The sequence below is a fragment of the Pseudoliparis swirei genome, chromosome 8 (assembly GCF_029220125.1).
Source record: "Pseudoliparis swirei isolate HS2019 ecotype Mariana Trench chromosome 8, NWPU_hadal_v1, whole genome shotgun sequence".
Classification (NCBI taxonomy): Eukaryota; Metazoa; Chordata; class Actinopteri; order Perciformes; family Liparidae; genus Pseudoliparis; species Pseudoliparis swirei.
The window spans coordinates 14276614-14293802 of record NC_079395.1 but is presented as its reverse complement, the minus strand read 5'-3'; the positions used below and the strand labels follow the sequence as shown (position 1 = coordinate 14293802).

The window sequence follows — 17189 nt, the reverse complement described above, 5'->3', positions numbered from 1 at the left end:
CTGACACTTCCAACTCTTTCGGTCTCCTACCCTCCCTCTCTTCCACTCGCACCTCCCTTTTCCTTCTTCCTGTCTACTTATGACTCAGAAGTGCGCACAAACTTTTATCTGTGCTTGTTCTTTCTGCGCACATGCCCGTGTGAGCCAATAAAACACAGTGGAGTTTACCCAAGGATGAGGAGCTGAACCGGAGCTGCCTATAACTCTGGAGAGGTGGGTGGAGAACACTAAGAATGATTCCATCTGAGGCTGAGGGATGGGGGTCCGGTGAGGACTGGGCCACTGTATTGTTGGAGCTATTTGTAACACACTCTAAGGTACTGTATGTTGAGGCTTAGCGTGTGGTCCACATCACAAACTCATATTGTGTGGCGAAGCATCGTTCAAACACGCAGAAACCAAAGACATACGAAGAGCCCAAATATGTTGTGTTGAAATACAGAAAAGCGTAAAACACGAGACTTTCTCACTCACTGTATATTTAAGAGTGATATAGATGCCATCAAGCACCGGGACAAGCAGGTACAGAGAAATCTGACTCAGAGCTATAGGGGCGTTAAGGAGAGCCCCGTCACATAATTGGGAAATGAATGAATGTGATGCGGTCAGTTCTGGTTGACTGTCTCCCCCAGAGTGTTCCCCCTCCTGCTGGTTCTCTGGTAACACCGTGTCAGGCACACGCCCCAGTCGAGCTGAGCTGGGTCATCATGGTGTGAGGGCCACAGTGGAGGTGGGGAAATGTGTGACGTCTGGCAATGAGCTCGGGCAGAGAGAGAGAGAGAGAGTGGAAGGGGGGTAAAGATGGAGAGGGAGAGGCAACCGATATGTCTGGGCGATGACTCACCGATGCTGGATATTTATAGCATCATGAGGGATGGAGGGAGGTGGAGGAACGAGGGGGCAAGCAGTTTGAGAGGCTGCCAGGACAGCATCATCGCCCCGCTGACAGGGAGTCGTGGAAGGAGAGACAGAGACCGCAGAGATGAAGGGGGAGACGAGAAAAGGGGATGGAGAGGGGGACGGTGGGAGGGACGAAGAAAGAGGTTGGAAAACAAACAAAGCGGAGGAGAGGAAGGGAGGGGCGGAAGGGTGGATGCATGAGACTGAGCATACTGGAAAGATGAGAAGTTGAACTGTCAAGTAAAGGAGGGGAGACAAAAATAGAATGGCATCCACACGAGAAAGAGCATATTTACATAAGATGCTCAGTTAAAAAACAACATTGCTGGGAGAGCCACGCTGTGAACACGATCAGAACACGAGGACAAACTAAAGAATTGGACATATTGGGTTTCGGAAATCGCAAAACAAATATGCGATATCTCTATCAGAGCTATTTTATGATGAATATCTTAACACATTTGATAAAACACACATTTCCTTGCAGCCTCACATCCAGACAATGTCTCTGGAGTCATGCAGAGGAGGACAGGAGGGGTCTTTAATGAACATAAAGATCACCACGGTTGCCTAGACACTGAACATTTCAAGTAACACACAAGGCTGTTATACTCCCACAGCCAATTAGGGAGACAAAAAGACCAACATCCAATTAGAGATGCACTATTTAACACATGAATGTAATTATGAGGAATTTGTATGAAGTTCATGCTGCAAATATGTACATTATCACCGGCACATTCAGTTCCGCTCTCTTCATTGACAAGATTTTTCTTCTTTTTTTAAAAAAGTCACATCCTTCCTCTGACTCTGAAATGCGTCACGCTGCGTTCCATAGACACCAACATAATCTCTGCATGTGTGCTCGTACAAGCACACTTGTCGTTTTTTTAAAAAGGGATGAGTCAGAGCCCCAAGGTGAATACTTGCAGCCGTTAAACAAGGGGAAAGAAGCTGAAACTGAAGATAAGTTTGAGAGAGAGAAAGAAGGAAAGAACGAGAGAGAGAAAGAGAGAGACAATCCAGTTTGTGATGGTGATGGCTGGTGGTGTGACTGAAATATCGACTGTATTGAACATAATTTGGAATGTAGAAGATAAGCTTAAAAGTGTCCATCCTTAAGATTTCAGTCCTGGTCGATCAAGAAATTCTATTTGAGTGCACACAGGTATTCAGGTGACGCTTTCATAGGAATTTATGAGGTCACGAATCTCCATCTATACCAATAAGAATGATAAAGGTGTATTTTGTCCCGCCCTAACAGGTGCAACGATGCTAAGAGCAGACTCAGGGAGATGTCAATCAACTAGAGTGGATACAGCCTTGAGTATCTAATCAGAGGGTTAAGTGAGAACACCTGGGTGGCTGTGTAAAAGCTTTCAGGCACCTTTGTTGCTTGTGACTCTAAATCTTTCCTTCTCCTTGTTTCCTGTCACTGACTAATCTAATGAATTGAAAATAAATATATGTATCTGCAAATTGAAAGGCATGTGTGGATATGGATAACAATGAGTTATGTTTCTACCAAGTTAAATGAGAAAATGTATTCCATGTTGCATTATTAATCCTCTCATTGAGCTGACATTGAGAGTGTGGGCCACACATGAGTCCCAAATGTCAAACTTTTCCAGAAGAAACCAAAAGATGGCCATTAGTAGAAGTTGAAAGCTCAGTTATACAGAGATATAAAACACACTCCCACAGGTCTTTGAGGACATGCGACCTTTTCAAAAAGGCCAGCCTTGTTTCAAATCTCCACCTTCATTTCTTTCAAACACTCTTCGGTTTCCTTGTTGCTCGAGCCAGCACACTTCTACCCCAATTTCTGCTGCATAGGCCATCCCTAATCACCCCATCCCGGTTCCTGGCTGAAACCACCTGCCCCCTGAAGACAAGGACCACGCTTTAACCACAGTAATTGGCACAAGGACTGAGATGAGCTGGATGGGTACGACGGAGGGGAGACGTAGCTTAGGAAAGGAAGCGACTAATGGAGGAGAGGAGGTGGATGCCAACATGTGAGAAGACATGGTGGAAGCAGAGGAAAGGCTGTGAGGCAGCGTCACCATGGAGACGTTGGTTGAAAAGAAGGTGAGCCTTGACAACGGGCGTGTCATTCTCTCCCCGCCTCATGAAGGGTTGATGGGGGGAGGAGGAGGAGGAGAACAAACAAAGGAGCGGAAGGAGAACGACCACATGTGGCCATGAAGCCTCTCTCTTTCTTTCTTAGGGATCTACGTATTTTTTCTCGTTTTTTTCTCACAAGTTGATCATGTTTAACCGTGGCTGGTTGAATCACTCGTCCTTGAGCTGATAAAGTATAAATCCAGAATCTGAGCACATTCAAAAGATCAAAAAGACCTGAGATGCAGGTTTTTTAAGTAACTGTGAGTGTTTATAATTGTGCAGTAAGCTGTGAGCACGTGCACATATGGGCGCGTGCCTTTGTGCCATGGTGACGCACACAAGCCGTCGTCAAGCTCTTATCCTTCTCGCCCCAAAGCTTTGATTGACATGTGGATAAACAACAGATGGGTCCCCAATTGTTTGCTGTGGGTTTAGAGAATGGAGAGAAGGAGGGATGGGGAAAGTGGGACATTATTTTTACAATGATCAAAGAGACAAAATGAAACAAGTGTTTTTTGGGGGGGAGAGGGAAAAATAGAGTCAAATTAAAAATGCTCATATGGATCTGGCTGAATCCGTTCAATCCATTCACTGGAACAATTGTTCTGTGACAGTGAGCTCAATATTAAAATACCAACAGAAGGAGAGAAGACATGACATCAATACTGTCAACTAATAATGCAATAAATATAGCAATAAAGCTTCTTTGAAGAGAAAGAGAGAGAGAGAGAGAGAGTTAATCAAAGTAATGTATACCAGGAAACCATTGAGTGTAAAAGTGGCAGTACAGGCACTTCATCTAATTACGAGGATTTTCCCTCTTCCTCGCTGCAATTCTCATCCAATAGAGAGAGAGAGAGAGAGAGAGAGAGAGAGAGAGAGAGAGAGAGAGAGAGAGAGAATGGGATGCAGCAGAAACAATTAGGAATATCTCTCCTGTTTTCTATATCTGAAATAACTGCGAGGGTCTGTATGGAGCAATGCACAGAGACAGAGAATCTTCCACCGCAGCAACCTGCTGGGATTTGAGTTTAAAAACCCGTGATGTATTACTCCTCATCGTGCCCAGGGGCTGATGTAGCCTCCACAACAATAGACTTCTGGACATTCAGATACGCTGATAGTCCACACACAGATGGATCCATGAAATGGCTTTTAATGGTTTCATTCTACTTTATTCTGTGACATGTGAACAATGGAATTTTGAAAACTCTCCTCTGACACACACTTTGCCAGATTACTACCAAGTACAGTTTAGGGTACATTAAAGGTACTTTATACTTTTACTCTACTAATTTTCAGGGAGTAAATGTTAAAGTTTTCACTCCGCTACATGTACTTTTTAGACTTCATAAACAAAGCATATGATGAACTTGTTATTATGCGTTGAGGCATTGTTATTAAATATCATATGACGAAAGATATAATAAGCACATCTATTGATAATGCAAAGTAGGATTCTGAATGAAGGACCTTTTACCCACAGTAAAGTATCTTTATACGATGGTGCTTTTACTTAATCAGAACCTCTGAATACTTCTATACATCATGCCCATCCCACGAACACAGCTGTTCCCCGAACTGATTCATTGCTTTGACGTCACAACAACCATTTGTTTGCCAAGTTATTTTTAGAAGAAAAAAAAACATTTCTGACTGAGACAAGCAATAAATAAATAAACAGGGTGTGTTTCTACACTTGAGTGTGCTCCTGTACACGGACACAACTCAAAGATTAAAGAGCTCTTGAGCTGGACAAATATCATCTTAATCTTTCCAAGAAGTGTGACCAGTCAGTTACCTGCATGAATATAAAATGAGCTGAACAATTCAATCCACCTTTGAATAGCCCTTGTTCATTTTCCATCAAATTGATTGCAGCCGATGAGCATATTACATCATCCATCCCTTAATGGGCACGTGGAGAATGTAACCTTTACATGATTAATACCACGGTGTGCCGGCTGTCCTGACCTCTAGAGTTGATGCCGTCCCACGGGCCGATGGCTCTTCTGAATGGAGAGGGTTGATGTCAGAGCGGTGATGCTGTGCGATTATACAACACATCTTAAAAACAACACCACACCTCTCTTTCTATCCGTCGCTTCATCTGTGATTCATATTTTTCCTCCCTCTCTTTTGTGCAGCACACACATCAGCAGCCGGTCAGATGGATGCGTCTCTTCACGTCAGAAGGCTCTCTGCAGAGCTGCCGATGACGGAGCTTTCAACTACTGAGCAGCTCCGACGTTTTCCGTCTCCACTCGATGAAAATATTAGGAGGGCAATGTTTTTCTTTCACTAGTTTAATGGACATGATGGGATTACAACATGGAATAAATAAGAAACACACTGGATTCAATTAGATGTGCAATGGAAATGGAAGAGCACTTATAGGCTGTACAGGGTGTCATAGGGCAATGAACAATAGTCAGAATCACTTTAGAGGGCACAGAGACTTGAGATGATGCTGCATTCCTAATGTAGTTGACTGGCCATTGTTTTGGCTTGAAGGGAGATACCAACAGAGACAAGAGCATTAAACGCATCAAACAAGAGCTCTGGAATGTGAATATTTAATATATGTCTTGGAAAGTGAGATCAGAAAACCTCTGCAATTGACGCTTTTTGCCACATTGGTGAAATGGAGGCTGTATTGCCAGTTTATATGGATACACCATATGTACAGAATCTTAATTAGAAATCTTTTTAAAGCTATTTGACTATTTTCCTAATTTTGCATTTTCTAGAGAAGGTGCATCTAAAAAATGTTTTTGTCTATAGCAACTTTAAATATTAATACAATAATTATTCAAGCTAAAATGTATACATACACACATATATACGTGTGGTGATAGCCGTGACCTTTTCTTTGCATGTGGTCCCTTCATCTCGTTGACCTGCGGGATGCCGGAGCTTTGGCCCCACGCCCACAGGACGGTGTGTATCACCGTCTCTGTCAGAAGGGGGAGGGGAGAGGAGAGGAGGGGGGGGGGGGGAAGCAACTGCGACAGCAACTCCGCGGTGGTTTTAGCCTGTGAGTCATCGCTAGAGGGGTTAACTCTTCACGTGCCAAGAGGAGGGAAGAAGGGATGGCAAACCTGCATGTTTTACACCAACATTGTCCAAAAGTTCTTCGTCTGCGTGAAAGTAAATGTATGGGGAAGAGTGGAATGTATTTTTTTAATTGTGCCTAACCATTGTCATGTTGTTTAACTGATTTCATAGTTTTTTTTAAATGTAAGTTCCTCATGCAATGAAGGAGAATTCACACACACCGTAGCCCTGAACACTTCTGCTCCAGACAGATCCTCCTTCCAGTCAAAAGCTTCTTAGAGTGCTGATGTGAAACAACACAGACAGCAAGCATAACTATTTTTAATGCAGCGAGCATTTGCCATATACACTTGAATCATTGATATGGATTTTGTAGGACCGGCTCTTACGTGTGTTGTGTGATGACGCGGTGGTCAGGTGTTGCCTCATATAACGAGGGGAGCTGTCCAAGTGCTGAAAACAGAAGAGACCAGCACCGCTCCGGAGGAGATGCCCAACACCTTCACTGCTGTCTGAGCTTTATTGCCAAAGGTAAGACACGCATGTAAAACAATGTTGTCCTAATATTCTAGTTTAAATTAATATCCAATTGCCTCGGATTGAAAGGCAATGGTCTGCCACGTTTTCTTTGCGCAGATGTCGACACTTTGTAGAATTATCAATGTGACAAAACGCGCATCCGCAACAATGGATGATTAAAATGCGTTGTTACTAGAGTTAAATAAGGAGAGAAAACAATTTAGTATTTTTTTTATGAATGTGTGCTGTTAATGGGTAATCGGATTTTGAGGTTGCCCATAACAACGCGGGGAATGACTCATCCAGTGATGTGAATGCATCTCCTCGCGCACAGCATCGTATCAGTCCATTTGCTGAGCGGAACTCCAGGACTACAATCCCCGGATAAAAACAGACTCTCCCATGATTATTATGCACCTTGCTTTCAAATACGTTTTTGGCCAAAATATATCAGGAGAAACATAGAAATCCATTGTTTGGCTTATTTTGTTTTTCCAGTTCCCCCCTAACATATATGCTCTCTTGCTCGTACAGGTAATACCGTGCCTATAATGCTGCATTTCCACCACAAATTGCCCGCGAGGGGAGCCGTGGTCCTCCTCGCCTTCCTCCTCCATGGATACGCCGTGCAGGCTGCCTCTGTCCCCCGCCACTACAGGCTCCGAGGTGGGGAGGGCGAGGGGCAGCCGGCCGCCTATCCGCCCAGCTCCGACATGATCAAAGCACTGGAGTACATTGAGAACCTGAAGCAGCGGAACGGGGGCCGACCTGAACCCGTGGATTACGACGAAGTGGACAAGTTCAGGGTCCTGCTCCAGCTCGCCTCGCAGCAGGACGAGAGTCCCGGGGACCGTCAGCCAGCCCCCGGTGCGCAGAGACAGGACATTACCGCGGAGCAGCTGATGAAAGTCCTTCTCCAGTCTCTCCAGGATCGCGCCGGGAAAGACGCGAAGCCCAGCCCAGTGTCGGCGCCCAGGAACGACCGCCGCACGCACAGGCACCGCACCAAAGACACCGAAGTCCCCGTGAGCGCACCGGCAGACTACGGTAATTTCCCCAGATCCCATAAGAAATACCCTCTGATGTTCGAGGACGAGGAGAACACCGACGCTTCCAAACGCGCCACGGAGGACCTGGATGAGCAGTACACGCCCCAGAGCCTCGCCAACCTACGGTCCATCTTCGAGGAGCTCGGGAGGATGCCCACCATCTCCGGCCAGAAGAGAGACGTGTTCGGGGACGACGACGACGAGGAAGAGGACGGGTTCAGCCTGAGGAGTCCGGCCTACGATGACGCGGCCGCGGGAGATGAGTGGGTCCCCGTGGAGGAGAGGGAGGAGACGGAGGAGATTATCAATAGGAGCCATGAAGAAATGGAGAGGGCACTCGGTGAGCAGGAGGAGGCGGAGAGGGAGGAGATGCAACGCCGCACGAGCCAGAACCAAGAGGAGAGCGACGACGACACCACGCTGGTAGACTACTACCTGTTGAAGGTCCTGGAGATGAGCGACCAGACGCAGAAGAGGGAGAAGACCGCGGAGCAGAGCAAGAGGCTGATCCGCCCCTCCCTCGTCGACTCTCGGACCGTGAAGCAGCTGCTGCAGCTGTCCCTGAAGCTCCACGTCCCTCCTCAGGACCTCATCGACATGATGCTCACAGAGGAGCTCAGGAAGTTCCACCGCGAACCCCCAGCCTCCGCGCCTCGCTACCCGACGAGCCAGACCCAAAAGATCCGGTACTACAGCCGCAGGCTGCCGGTGAAGAGCAAGCCCGTCCCCGAAGACATGGACAGAGAGGACTTTTTGGACATCATCGGCGTGGAGACCATCAGCAACGAATACCCTCTGCTGCAGAGACCCGCGAAGACCTCCCCCTCCTCGGACCGGATCCCGGTGGCGTCCAAACCCGTTGCGAACCCCGGACCAGTTAAAATCCCTCCTTCCTCCGGGCGCAGGGAGAACCTCTTTTTATCCGAGCTCAACAAAATGCCTCTGAAACGTCAGTCGGATGTCTCCGATGATGAAGACGACGATGAAGGCGAGGTGGAAGACGAGGTGACGACCTACCTGGCGGCCAAAATCCTCACAGAGTACCCCAACCCCATCTCCAAGAGGGACACCCAGGCCCAGCTGAAGGGCCAGTTCCCCTACGAGCTGTACGAGCGGGTCATGAAGGACTACATGGGTCAAGCCGACACCGAGAAGAGGCCCGTGGCCAAGAGGGAGACCGAGGAGCCCCCGGAGAAAAACATAGAGCCCACGGAGATGCAGGAGGAGATAACGGCCAAGACCTCCGCGCCCCAGACCGGAAACGAAGAGGAGCACCGTGAGAAGAAGGTGGCCGGGATGTAGCCCGATGCCCTGCAAGACGCACGAAATAATGAATATAGTATTTATACTGTCTCAAAAATAAAGTTTGGTGGACGTGATCTAGTTTACAAATGTATATTATATAGCTGGTATAACTAATATCACCCTAACGGAAATGAACTATAGCAATCTTACAAGTTCAAACCATTTTTAAAATATATGAGTCCCTAACTTGCTGCAAGAACATTATACAGATATATTGATTTCATAGGAGATTAAAAAAGGTGCAATCCGTGCACATATGAGAAAACAAGTATCCTTAAAACACTTTTGATTTTAACTCAAATTGCCAATTAGGCCGAATAATATCAAATCCCAGTGATATCCCAGTTATTAAAGTTTTGTGATGTTGTTAAAAGGTTTGTTTAGATTGATTGTGTTCGTAAACAGGCCTATATTTTAAATTATAATCAACTGAGTAATGTAAAAACGCTTATTTTTTCCATCTGTCATCCTATTCAATTACATATGTGAATACACCTGTAAATTATTAAGCATAATGCTGACTGGCCCTCTAAAACACAAGTAAGTATACTGAGAGGGGAACATTAGGGATTTTTCGTTAGGACACCGCGCTGGGCTGAGAGCGAGTGTTGTTGTGCCTCGTGATATATTCAGGGTTAGTGGATTTAATGTTATTATAGTGGATCATTATTTCCAAGTCTAAATATCAGACCGTCGCCTGCCTTCCAACCCTTTCATACTGCGAAGCTCTGTATTGTCAGCCTACCAGTGGTTGTGCTATGTATGCTCATTTTTAAACCATTTTGTACATGTTCAATAATGTGTGATGAATCACAGATGAATAAAGCATCAGCTGTATTATTTTTCCTTCTTGCAGAGTTGTGTTGCCTTATTAAAAACCCACCCTACACATGCCATACAATCAGAGGAAGCCTTTTTAAACCTGTGGATGTTTGGTGAATTTCAAAAACACAATTGTGGAAAGGCAGACTTTTTATCAAAATACACGCTTTAATCATTACGTCATGAATTGCACATGATAAATAGGGATATTCACTCACAAAAGCGACATCTCTTTTTAAAAACGAGTGTTTCCACACATGTTAAAGAAGCTTAAAAAGAGTAAGAAATTCATCATAATCAGACTCACTCCAATCTGTCCGAATCTATTTCAAATATTAACTGGAGTTGCATATTATCATTAGTGTTGTTGGAATAAAATCATTAAATTCCAACATATTAATACATGAAAAACACAACAAATGTACGAACCTATAATACGCCCCATATCCTATGTCTACTTCCTTTACAATAAGCAATCAATGTGAGCAAAAGCCCCCCCCCCCACCCCACCTTCCTTAAATTGAGTGAACGGCTGAACAAATATCAGACTTAAATGCAGTTACACTGCAGCAAAGCTTCAGACAGAAGGGAAGACAACATTCAATAAGCCCGTTTCATCTTTGGAAAATGTTCAACAGAATAAAGACACAACTCCATATCCAGAAACGTCTTTGACTCCGATTGTGTTCCTCCTCCCGGCGGTTCCTTGTCGTGCTCTTTATCTCAGGGGTTAAAATGCAGGTTTGCTCATATACTCCTCCATGGTCTAGGAGGATAAAAAGCACAGCGAGTTTAGTTTTAAAAAAAATCACATTCTACGCCTTGTAAAAATGCATTAGAACACAATTAATATTCACAGGCACACGTCTACACATCACTCATTATAAAGTGCTGAGCACACCAACTAACAAACAGAACATCTAACCTTTCTGTCCATATTCAAGGTCATCCAAACAGCTCCACCTCAAACCAATCACTGCTGTCATCCTGAAGCGATAATGGTCAAAATCAATGGGAGGCTACGCTGCACATCATCCAACTCTTGATTAAATAGTGTTAGTCAGCCCTATTCACAAGCACAGAACAACACACCCAGTGAACTAGTGTACCACACAGAGCCATGGACTAGGGGGAGCGGGAAGCGGCAGCCACACACTAAACCTACGCCACACGCTGCAGGGAAATCTGTCTCTCACTCGCAATAACACTAGCAGAGAGAGAGAGAGAGAGAGAGACACACACAGACAGGTGGGAAATCAGCAGCACACATTTAAATCTCCAATATCGACAGGCTACTAAGAAAGAAAGACACACCAGGGACTCAGCACCACTGTTAATTGAACTCGCTACGACACTACTTTTGACCTTTGCTGGCGAGTTCACTCAGTCACACACACACACACACAAATAAAATGAAACCCAGAATGGAGCTTGATTCATGATGAGAGTTGATTCATGAGAAACTCATCTCAGACATCTGGATATGTCCAAGTATCCCACAGATGAGCTTCTTTTTTTCTGTTTCTAAACTAAATTTAAACAAGTCACAGTTTGTGTGTATCATGTTGAGCCGTGCAACTAGATGTCACATGCTCACACACAGATGCAAGCAGCGCCGTGTGTTGTGTAGGAGTGTGTGTGTGCGTGTGCCGGCACCTCTCACCTCTTGTAACATGTCTGAGGCTTCAATGGAGCGATTCACCATTTGTTTGGACGTTTCTTGTACTTCCCCTCCGATAAGAAACTCATCCAGGATAAAATAGGCCTTCTCAAAGTTAAATATTATGTCCAGCTCACACACCTGAGAGGAGGTTATTGCCATGGTTACAAAACAGTGCAGAATGTACTCACATTACCTTTTTAAAAAACGGACATTTTGATATGAGATATACTGACTAGTTCAACAGCTATAATGTCATTAATGGAAGCTAAACCAGTCAACAGCTACACTTCAGGCTACAGCTGAATATTTAAATCGAAGAAGGTGAAACGAAAGGTAATACATTGCCAAAGTATATGTCCAGCAGCTCCACGTAGCGATGGATAACCTCCAGGGCAATCAGCTCGTTCTCCTGGTTCTCTATCGCCAAGCAGAAATACAAGCTGGCATACCTGAGGAAAACGGAGACCGTGAAGATTTCCAGCTGATAACAAATAATACAGTTATAAATTATATACACACACACACAGCAGGTATAACTATAGGTAGAATAAAAAGCCTGCCGCTTCAGAAGCAGATAGAGTCAGTTGAGCAGCACCCACCTCTTGTAAATTATCTTCAGATCTCTCCAGTGCAGGAAGTTACAGGAGCGTGGTTGCCGTGCCAACACCATTGTGGTTAAGTCCCTGATGATTTTCTTTTTCTCGCGTTCTGAAATGGCCGTGAACCACTTCTGCAGACGCAGCTTCCCCTGGCGACTGAAGAGGAGCAGGAAGCGTATCTAACGGCAAGGACAGAGCGCAGGGGTCAGAGGGCGAATTGTGATGCCTACACGAGCGAGTGGGGGGGGGGCTCTTATGAACAAGCACACACACACACACACACACATTGGCACAACATCTTCGCAGTTGAGATTATTAACACACCAAGCATGGGTCAAACGAGTATGTTGCTGTCGGCATGGCTCATTCAAGAGTAACTGCACTGAACACACACATCACACAAGGGGGGAGAGGGCTTCACCGGCAGAAATGTGAAGGTCAACAAACGATTGAAGAACAAATAGTTTTGAATTCCTACTGTGACTTTCAAGAGAGTCAAGGAGTTGGGTTTTGGATGTTTACACAATGTGCTTTCTGGCATTGGAAATACATATGGCCACGTATCAATTTGAATGCCACCTTATTTCTATTAGAAACGCTGGTACATGCGAGTCTTCCTCTCATTGTTGATGCCAGAAGAATAGTTTGAGTTTGTATTGTTAATGGGCTAAAGGGGTTGTGTTGCACCCGAGTGAAATTTGGGCATAAAGACAAGTTTAAAAAAAGGAAATAACTAACATCTTCAGCCTTTACAGACAGTGCAGAGATCAGTTAAAAGCTCAGGTTGTGCAACAAGCCACGTTGGATCGTTTCCACCCACAAAAAAAGAGCTGAGAAGTCGAGTCAACATTATCATGCACAAGACTATTTGCTTTCATGTTGCAGCCGCATAAAAGGATGCCTCGGGTCCAATGCATCAGCCAACAGAACATATACTGTACATCTGATGAATTGTTGGGGGGGGGGAATGTGTTTTTAGGAAAATGTCAAATGTAATTGGTGTTGTATGCAAAGTGTGCAGGCAAGAACAATGCAGCTTGAGCGAAGCATCAAGATTAAAGATTAAAACCACATAGAACATTGACATAAATTCACATTGGAGGCTGCTAGAAAAACAGTCCGATAGGCCGACTGGTATTTCCTGGTGTGTGCGTGTGCATGCGTGTGCGTGCGTGCGTGCATGTGCGTGTGTGTGTCAACCCAAAGGCAAATCAATATGTAAAGCACTAAAGTGCCACCAGGGGAGGACTCGATGCAAAGTGACGAAACCTGTTCGACCGAGGCGACCGGTTGAGGAAACGTACACCTTACTTCCGGCTGTCGCCTTAAACTTTACACAAAGCAATAAACACAACGAAGCCCTTCAGACCCCACACACTGCTGCATGGCGTCCTCACAGGAACACACAGCTGCCCTCGATGGACAAGGAAGTGGAGTCGAGGTGCAGTTCCTGGCTCGAGCTCTAACTACCTGACAGGTGCAACAGGTGAACAGCCTGACGCCGTCCCACACACACACACTCTCACACACTTACCATTGTGACGCCGCACCAGGAGCTGTGGACGCGATCAAAAGAGAAGACAAATAAAGGGGAAATAAACTACTTCAACTCTCACAGAGAGTCAACAGGTCCGGCTGAACACATTCTCAACCCGTCGCTCACTCCGGTCGGCGTGAAAGTTGGTTATGACTCCGCCCCCTTGCAGGACGCGTCACCGCTCCTCGCAACCATCTGGATTGGTTACTGTCCATTTGTTCGCAGCGGGTCCCGCCCACCACAATCTTTACACTTGTACCACGTGATGTGTGCAGAGCTCTCTTCGTGAATGAGCTGATAGTACCTCTTTGATATCACGTTGCTGTGGAGGGGGGCGGTGAGTGTCTTACGTGTTGTGCCCGCGCGGAGTCGGCAGAGAGCAGCAAGCGCTCCCTTTCTGTGCGCCTGCTTCATTCATGGGACGCTGACCGCCAAGCTGGAACAACTCCGTGGGTTTTTATTCACTTGATAATATGTCTCTGTACCGAAATGGCATCTGGTTTTTGAATGGAATCCACGAATATACAAGGTCAGTCATCACAACGAGTCATTACACTCAGGAGGTTGTTTGGAGGAGGAGGGGAACTATCTGGCAGATGATGCTTTGTCAGTCTGAGTCGGCTGTAGTCTAAATTGTTCGTCCTGCTTGTTGGTTGTCTACATTTAAAATGCATTTTGTGTCATTCATTTAAGCCTAAAGACGGCTGAACAGAGGAATATCACCAGTCTGATCACCGTATGGCACACAGCACGACACAAACGGGCCTTTATGCACAACACAGTAGTTCCATTGACAGCTGGTGTGTATTGATGGAGGACATCACCTGACTCTACTGAAGCTTACACTTTATCGTAAAAAAGATTTTAAAAACTGCTCATATTGCTTTCCCGTGTGCCTTTAGGAGAGGATACGAGGCAGCGTTCAAGAACTTTGAGCCCCAAGCCCTGGACGTGTCCGTGGTGGGACGGTCTTTCATGATCACCGGAGCCAACAGTGGAATTGGCAGAGCGACATCTATGGCTATCGCCAAGAAAGGTCAAACACCGCAGCGCTATGTGTCTTTGCCTTTTCTATATTGATAGAAAACCAACGTTGATGCTTTGCTTCCAGGTGGGACGGTCCACATGGTGTGTAGAAACAAAGGTAAAGCAGAGGAGGCCCGGTCGGAAATCGTCCGTGAGTCTGGCAACACGGTGAGTCCCCGTGTTGTTCGCCTGCAACACGCCTCACACGCAATGGGACGAAGAAAACCCCGGGTCTGTGAGACTGACGCTTTCCTGGTGATTCTAGGAGGTCTACGTCCACATCGTGGACATGTCGGAGACGCACGACGTCTGGGAGTTTGCGGAGGCCTTCAAGAGTCAGTACCCAGCCTTGAATGTGTTGGTGTGTGTCAGCGCTCTCCTTTGAATCTTCATCCCAAATCTGTCTTTCTGAATCGATACCTCCGTTGCTATGTGATCAGACCGTCTCGATGTCATCTCTTTCGTGACAGATAAATAACGCAGGGTGCGTGGTGCACACGAGAGAGGTGACCGCCGAGGGCCTGGAGAAGAACTTTGCCACCAACACGATGGGTGAGCCCTCCTGCTGGCGGGGTGCCGCTGAACAGCAGCACCGTTTTAAGTCTGCCTCTTCTCCATCTATTTTTCAGGAGTGTACATCCTCACGCAGACTCTCATACCACTTCTACAGAAGAGCCGGGATCCAAGGGTGGTATGAAAACACACAAACACACACACACACACACACACATTGCTCATCTGCATCATGTGGACAGCATAATGCCACTTTTGTCCTCGCTGGAGTGGCTGTGGTCGAAGCACACTGTGCCTCTCTTCTCCCGGCCGGTTAGATCACTGTGTCCTCAGGAGGCATGCTGGTCCAGAAACTCAGAGTCCACGACCTGCAGTCAGAGACGGGCTACGTGGACGGCGTCACGGTCTACGCCCAGAACAAGGTACGGGGAGGAGAATGTAATCCAGGTTATGGAAGAAGAGTTGAACAGAGGAAAAGAGACATAATAGTGATAAAATACAGTGAAGTAGGCATGATGTGTTGTTTCTTCTCAGAGGCAGCAGGTGGTGCTGACACAACAGTGGGCCAAGGCTAAGCCAGCCATTCACTTCTCTGCCATGCATCCAGGCTGGGTGGATACTCCAGGTACTGATAGGCAGCTGACCCTATGTCATAAAGTCTGTTGTTGTTGCTGGTCATTTTTCTACATTTCAAAAAATGTCCCTCAAAAAAAATGAGATGCAGACCGTATTTGTCACTCAAATACAGCGACAATGCTCCTAATGGTGACGCTTCAGTGAATGTCTACATATAAATAACAATCTGATGTAAGGCATCGCTGTAATGAGAATACTGCCACACACAAATGAGTAACATTATTTAGTTATTGAAAAATGACAGCGCGCATTTTGGCTGCTTTACTTTTATACTTTATCTATTGAATTGTGTATATTTTAACTTCTCCGTAAGCAATAGACTTGAAAACTTTGTCCACTGGTTGTTTTTAACATTCAGCAACATTTTAACCCATCGCACACTTTTATTAACGTGTCGGTCCAAACACCTCCATCAAACTACTTTTCAAAAGGTTTATTTATCACTAACGTTCTGAATGCAAGTGGACAGTGTGCAGGCGTCTTGTTCTACCTCCTCGACCATAACACCCACAAATAACACCCAAAATATAATTAACTAAATTCATATTTAAATAATTGCTGGGATTTTGAGAGAGTACATCAAGTTACATATTTATCCATTTTTGAATTGATAGTTGGGATGAATAAATAATTGAGTATGCTTAAAGAAATTCACAGAGAAAAAACTTTGAAAGAATTTAAAAGAAATAATTGCATTTTTTTGGTCACTCAAAAACTTTAAGTGAGTCCCTACTTCTTTCCCCTTTCACCTGATTTAACATGAATAAAACGTGCTTCTCTCACATTTGCTTGAGTAGATAAAACCCAACACTTAGTCCCTCTTTGTTAGTAATGCAGTGTTAACCCAACATCCACACATCCTCAGCACCAACCCTTTCTCTTCCTCTTTCCCAGCTGTTTCTACATCGATGCCCCAGTTCCACCAGATGATGGGGGAGCGGCTGCGCAGCGTGGAGCAGGGAGCAGACACTGTGGTGTGGTTGGCCGTGTCCAGAGCTGCTGGCAGGACACGCAGCGGGCTCTTCTTTCAAGGTGAGTTTTTTTATTTCCCTCAATCGTCTGAGGCGAGTTCTGATGGACCGTTTGTGTTGCAGATCGTACGCTGGTTCCAGCCCACCTGCCTCTGGCCTGGACTCACAGCTCTGCTGAAGAAATTCAGGATTTCATGACTCAGCTGGAGACTCTGGCCAGACCTCTCACTCAAAACCTGATGCTTACCGGCTCTTCCGGACCTCTATTTGTCTGAATATCCCGATACAGATGTTACGCCACATGTGACCGACACATTAAAGCACAAGTTGCAATAACAGCAATCTCTGAAAAATAATGTGGTGTTGAGTGTCGTCTGGCTCCTTGTTCTTCAGCCGCGTTCAGGACAGTGCATCGCTCAGTGACCTGTGATGTCAACAGTAACTGGACGTCACACTGTTGACCTA

The 17189-nt window shown here is 45.7% G+C and overlaps 3 protein-coding genes across 6 annotated transcripts; 2 read left to right on the top strand and 1 right to left on the bottom strand.

The window, feature by feature from the left end:
• The first annotated feature begins 6565 nt into the window (after positions 1-6565).
• On the top strand, positions 6566-9794 carry scg2b (secretogranin II b). Its single transcript, XM_056421220.1, has 2 exons — positions 6566-6615; positions 7138-9794. Exon 2 carries the CDS (start codon positions 7155-7157, stop codon positions 8952-8954), a length of 1800 nt encoding a protein of 599 aa, XP_056277195.1. The 5' UTR covers positions 6566-6615; positions 7138-7154; the 3' UTR covers positions 8955-9794.
• Positions 9795-9924: 130 nt separating this feature from the next.
• On the bottom strand, positions 9925-13703 carry ap1s3b (adaptor related protein complex 1 subunit sigma 3b). 2 transcript variants are annotated; one of them, XM_056421737.1, is made up of 6 exons: positions 13576-13703; positions 12042-12220; positions 11783-11891; positions 11443-11580; positions 10705-10766; positions 9925-10545 (listed from the first exon to the last, which is right to left on the bottom strand). In XM_056421737.1, exons 1-5 carry the CDS (start codon positions 13576-13578, stop codon positions 10725-10727), a joined length of 471 nt encoding a protein of 156 aa, XP_056277712.1. In that variant the 5' UTR covers positions 13579-13703; the 3' UTR covers positions 9925-10545; positions 10705-10724. The 2 variants fall into 2 exon arrangements, with proteins under 2 accessions (XP_056277712.1, XP_056277713.1); XM_056421738.1 differs by lacking the exon at positions 10705-10766.
• Positions 12238-17091, top strand: LOC130198543 (dehydrogenase/reductase SDR family member 12-like). 3 transcript variants are annotated; one of them, XM_056421734.1, is made up of 11 exons: positions 13947-14107; positions 14272-14378; positions 14481-14614; positions 14690-14772; positions 14870-14965; positions 15075-15156; positions 15234-15295; positions 15435-15539; positions 15652-15742; positions 16648-16785; positions 16848-17091. In XM_056421734.1, the coding sequence occupies exons 2-11, from the start codon at positions 14317-14319 to the stop codon at positions 16997-16999; spliced, it is 1005 nt and encodes a 334-aa protein (XP_056277709.1). In that variant the 5' UTR covers positions 13947-14107; positions 14272-14316; the 3' UTR covers positions 17000-17091. The 3 variants fall into 3 exon arrangements, with proteins under 3 accessions (XP_056277711.1, XP_056277709.1, XP_056277710.1); XM_056421736.1 differs by lacking the exons at positions 13947-14107; positions 14272-14378 and adding an exon at positions 12238-13527; XM_056421735.1 differs by lacking the exon at positions 14272-14378.
• Positions 17092-17189: the final 98 nt, after the last annotated feature.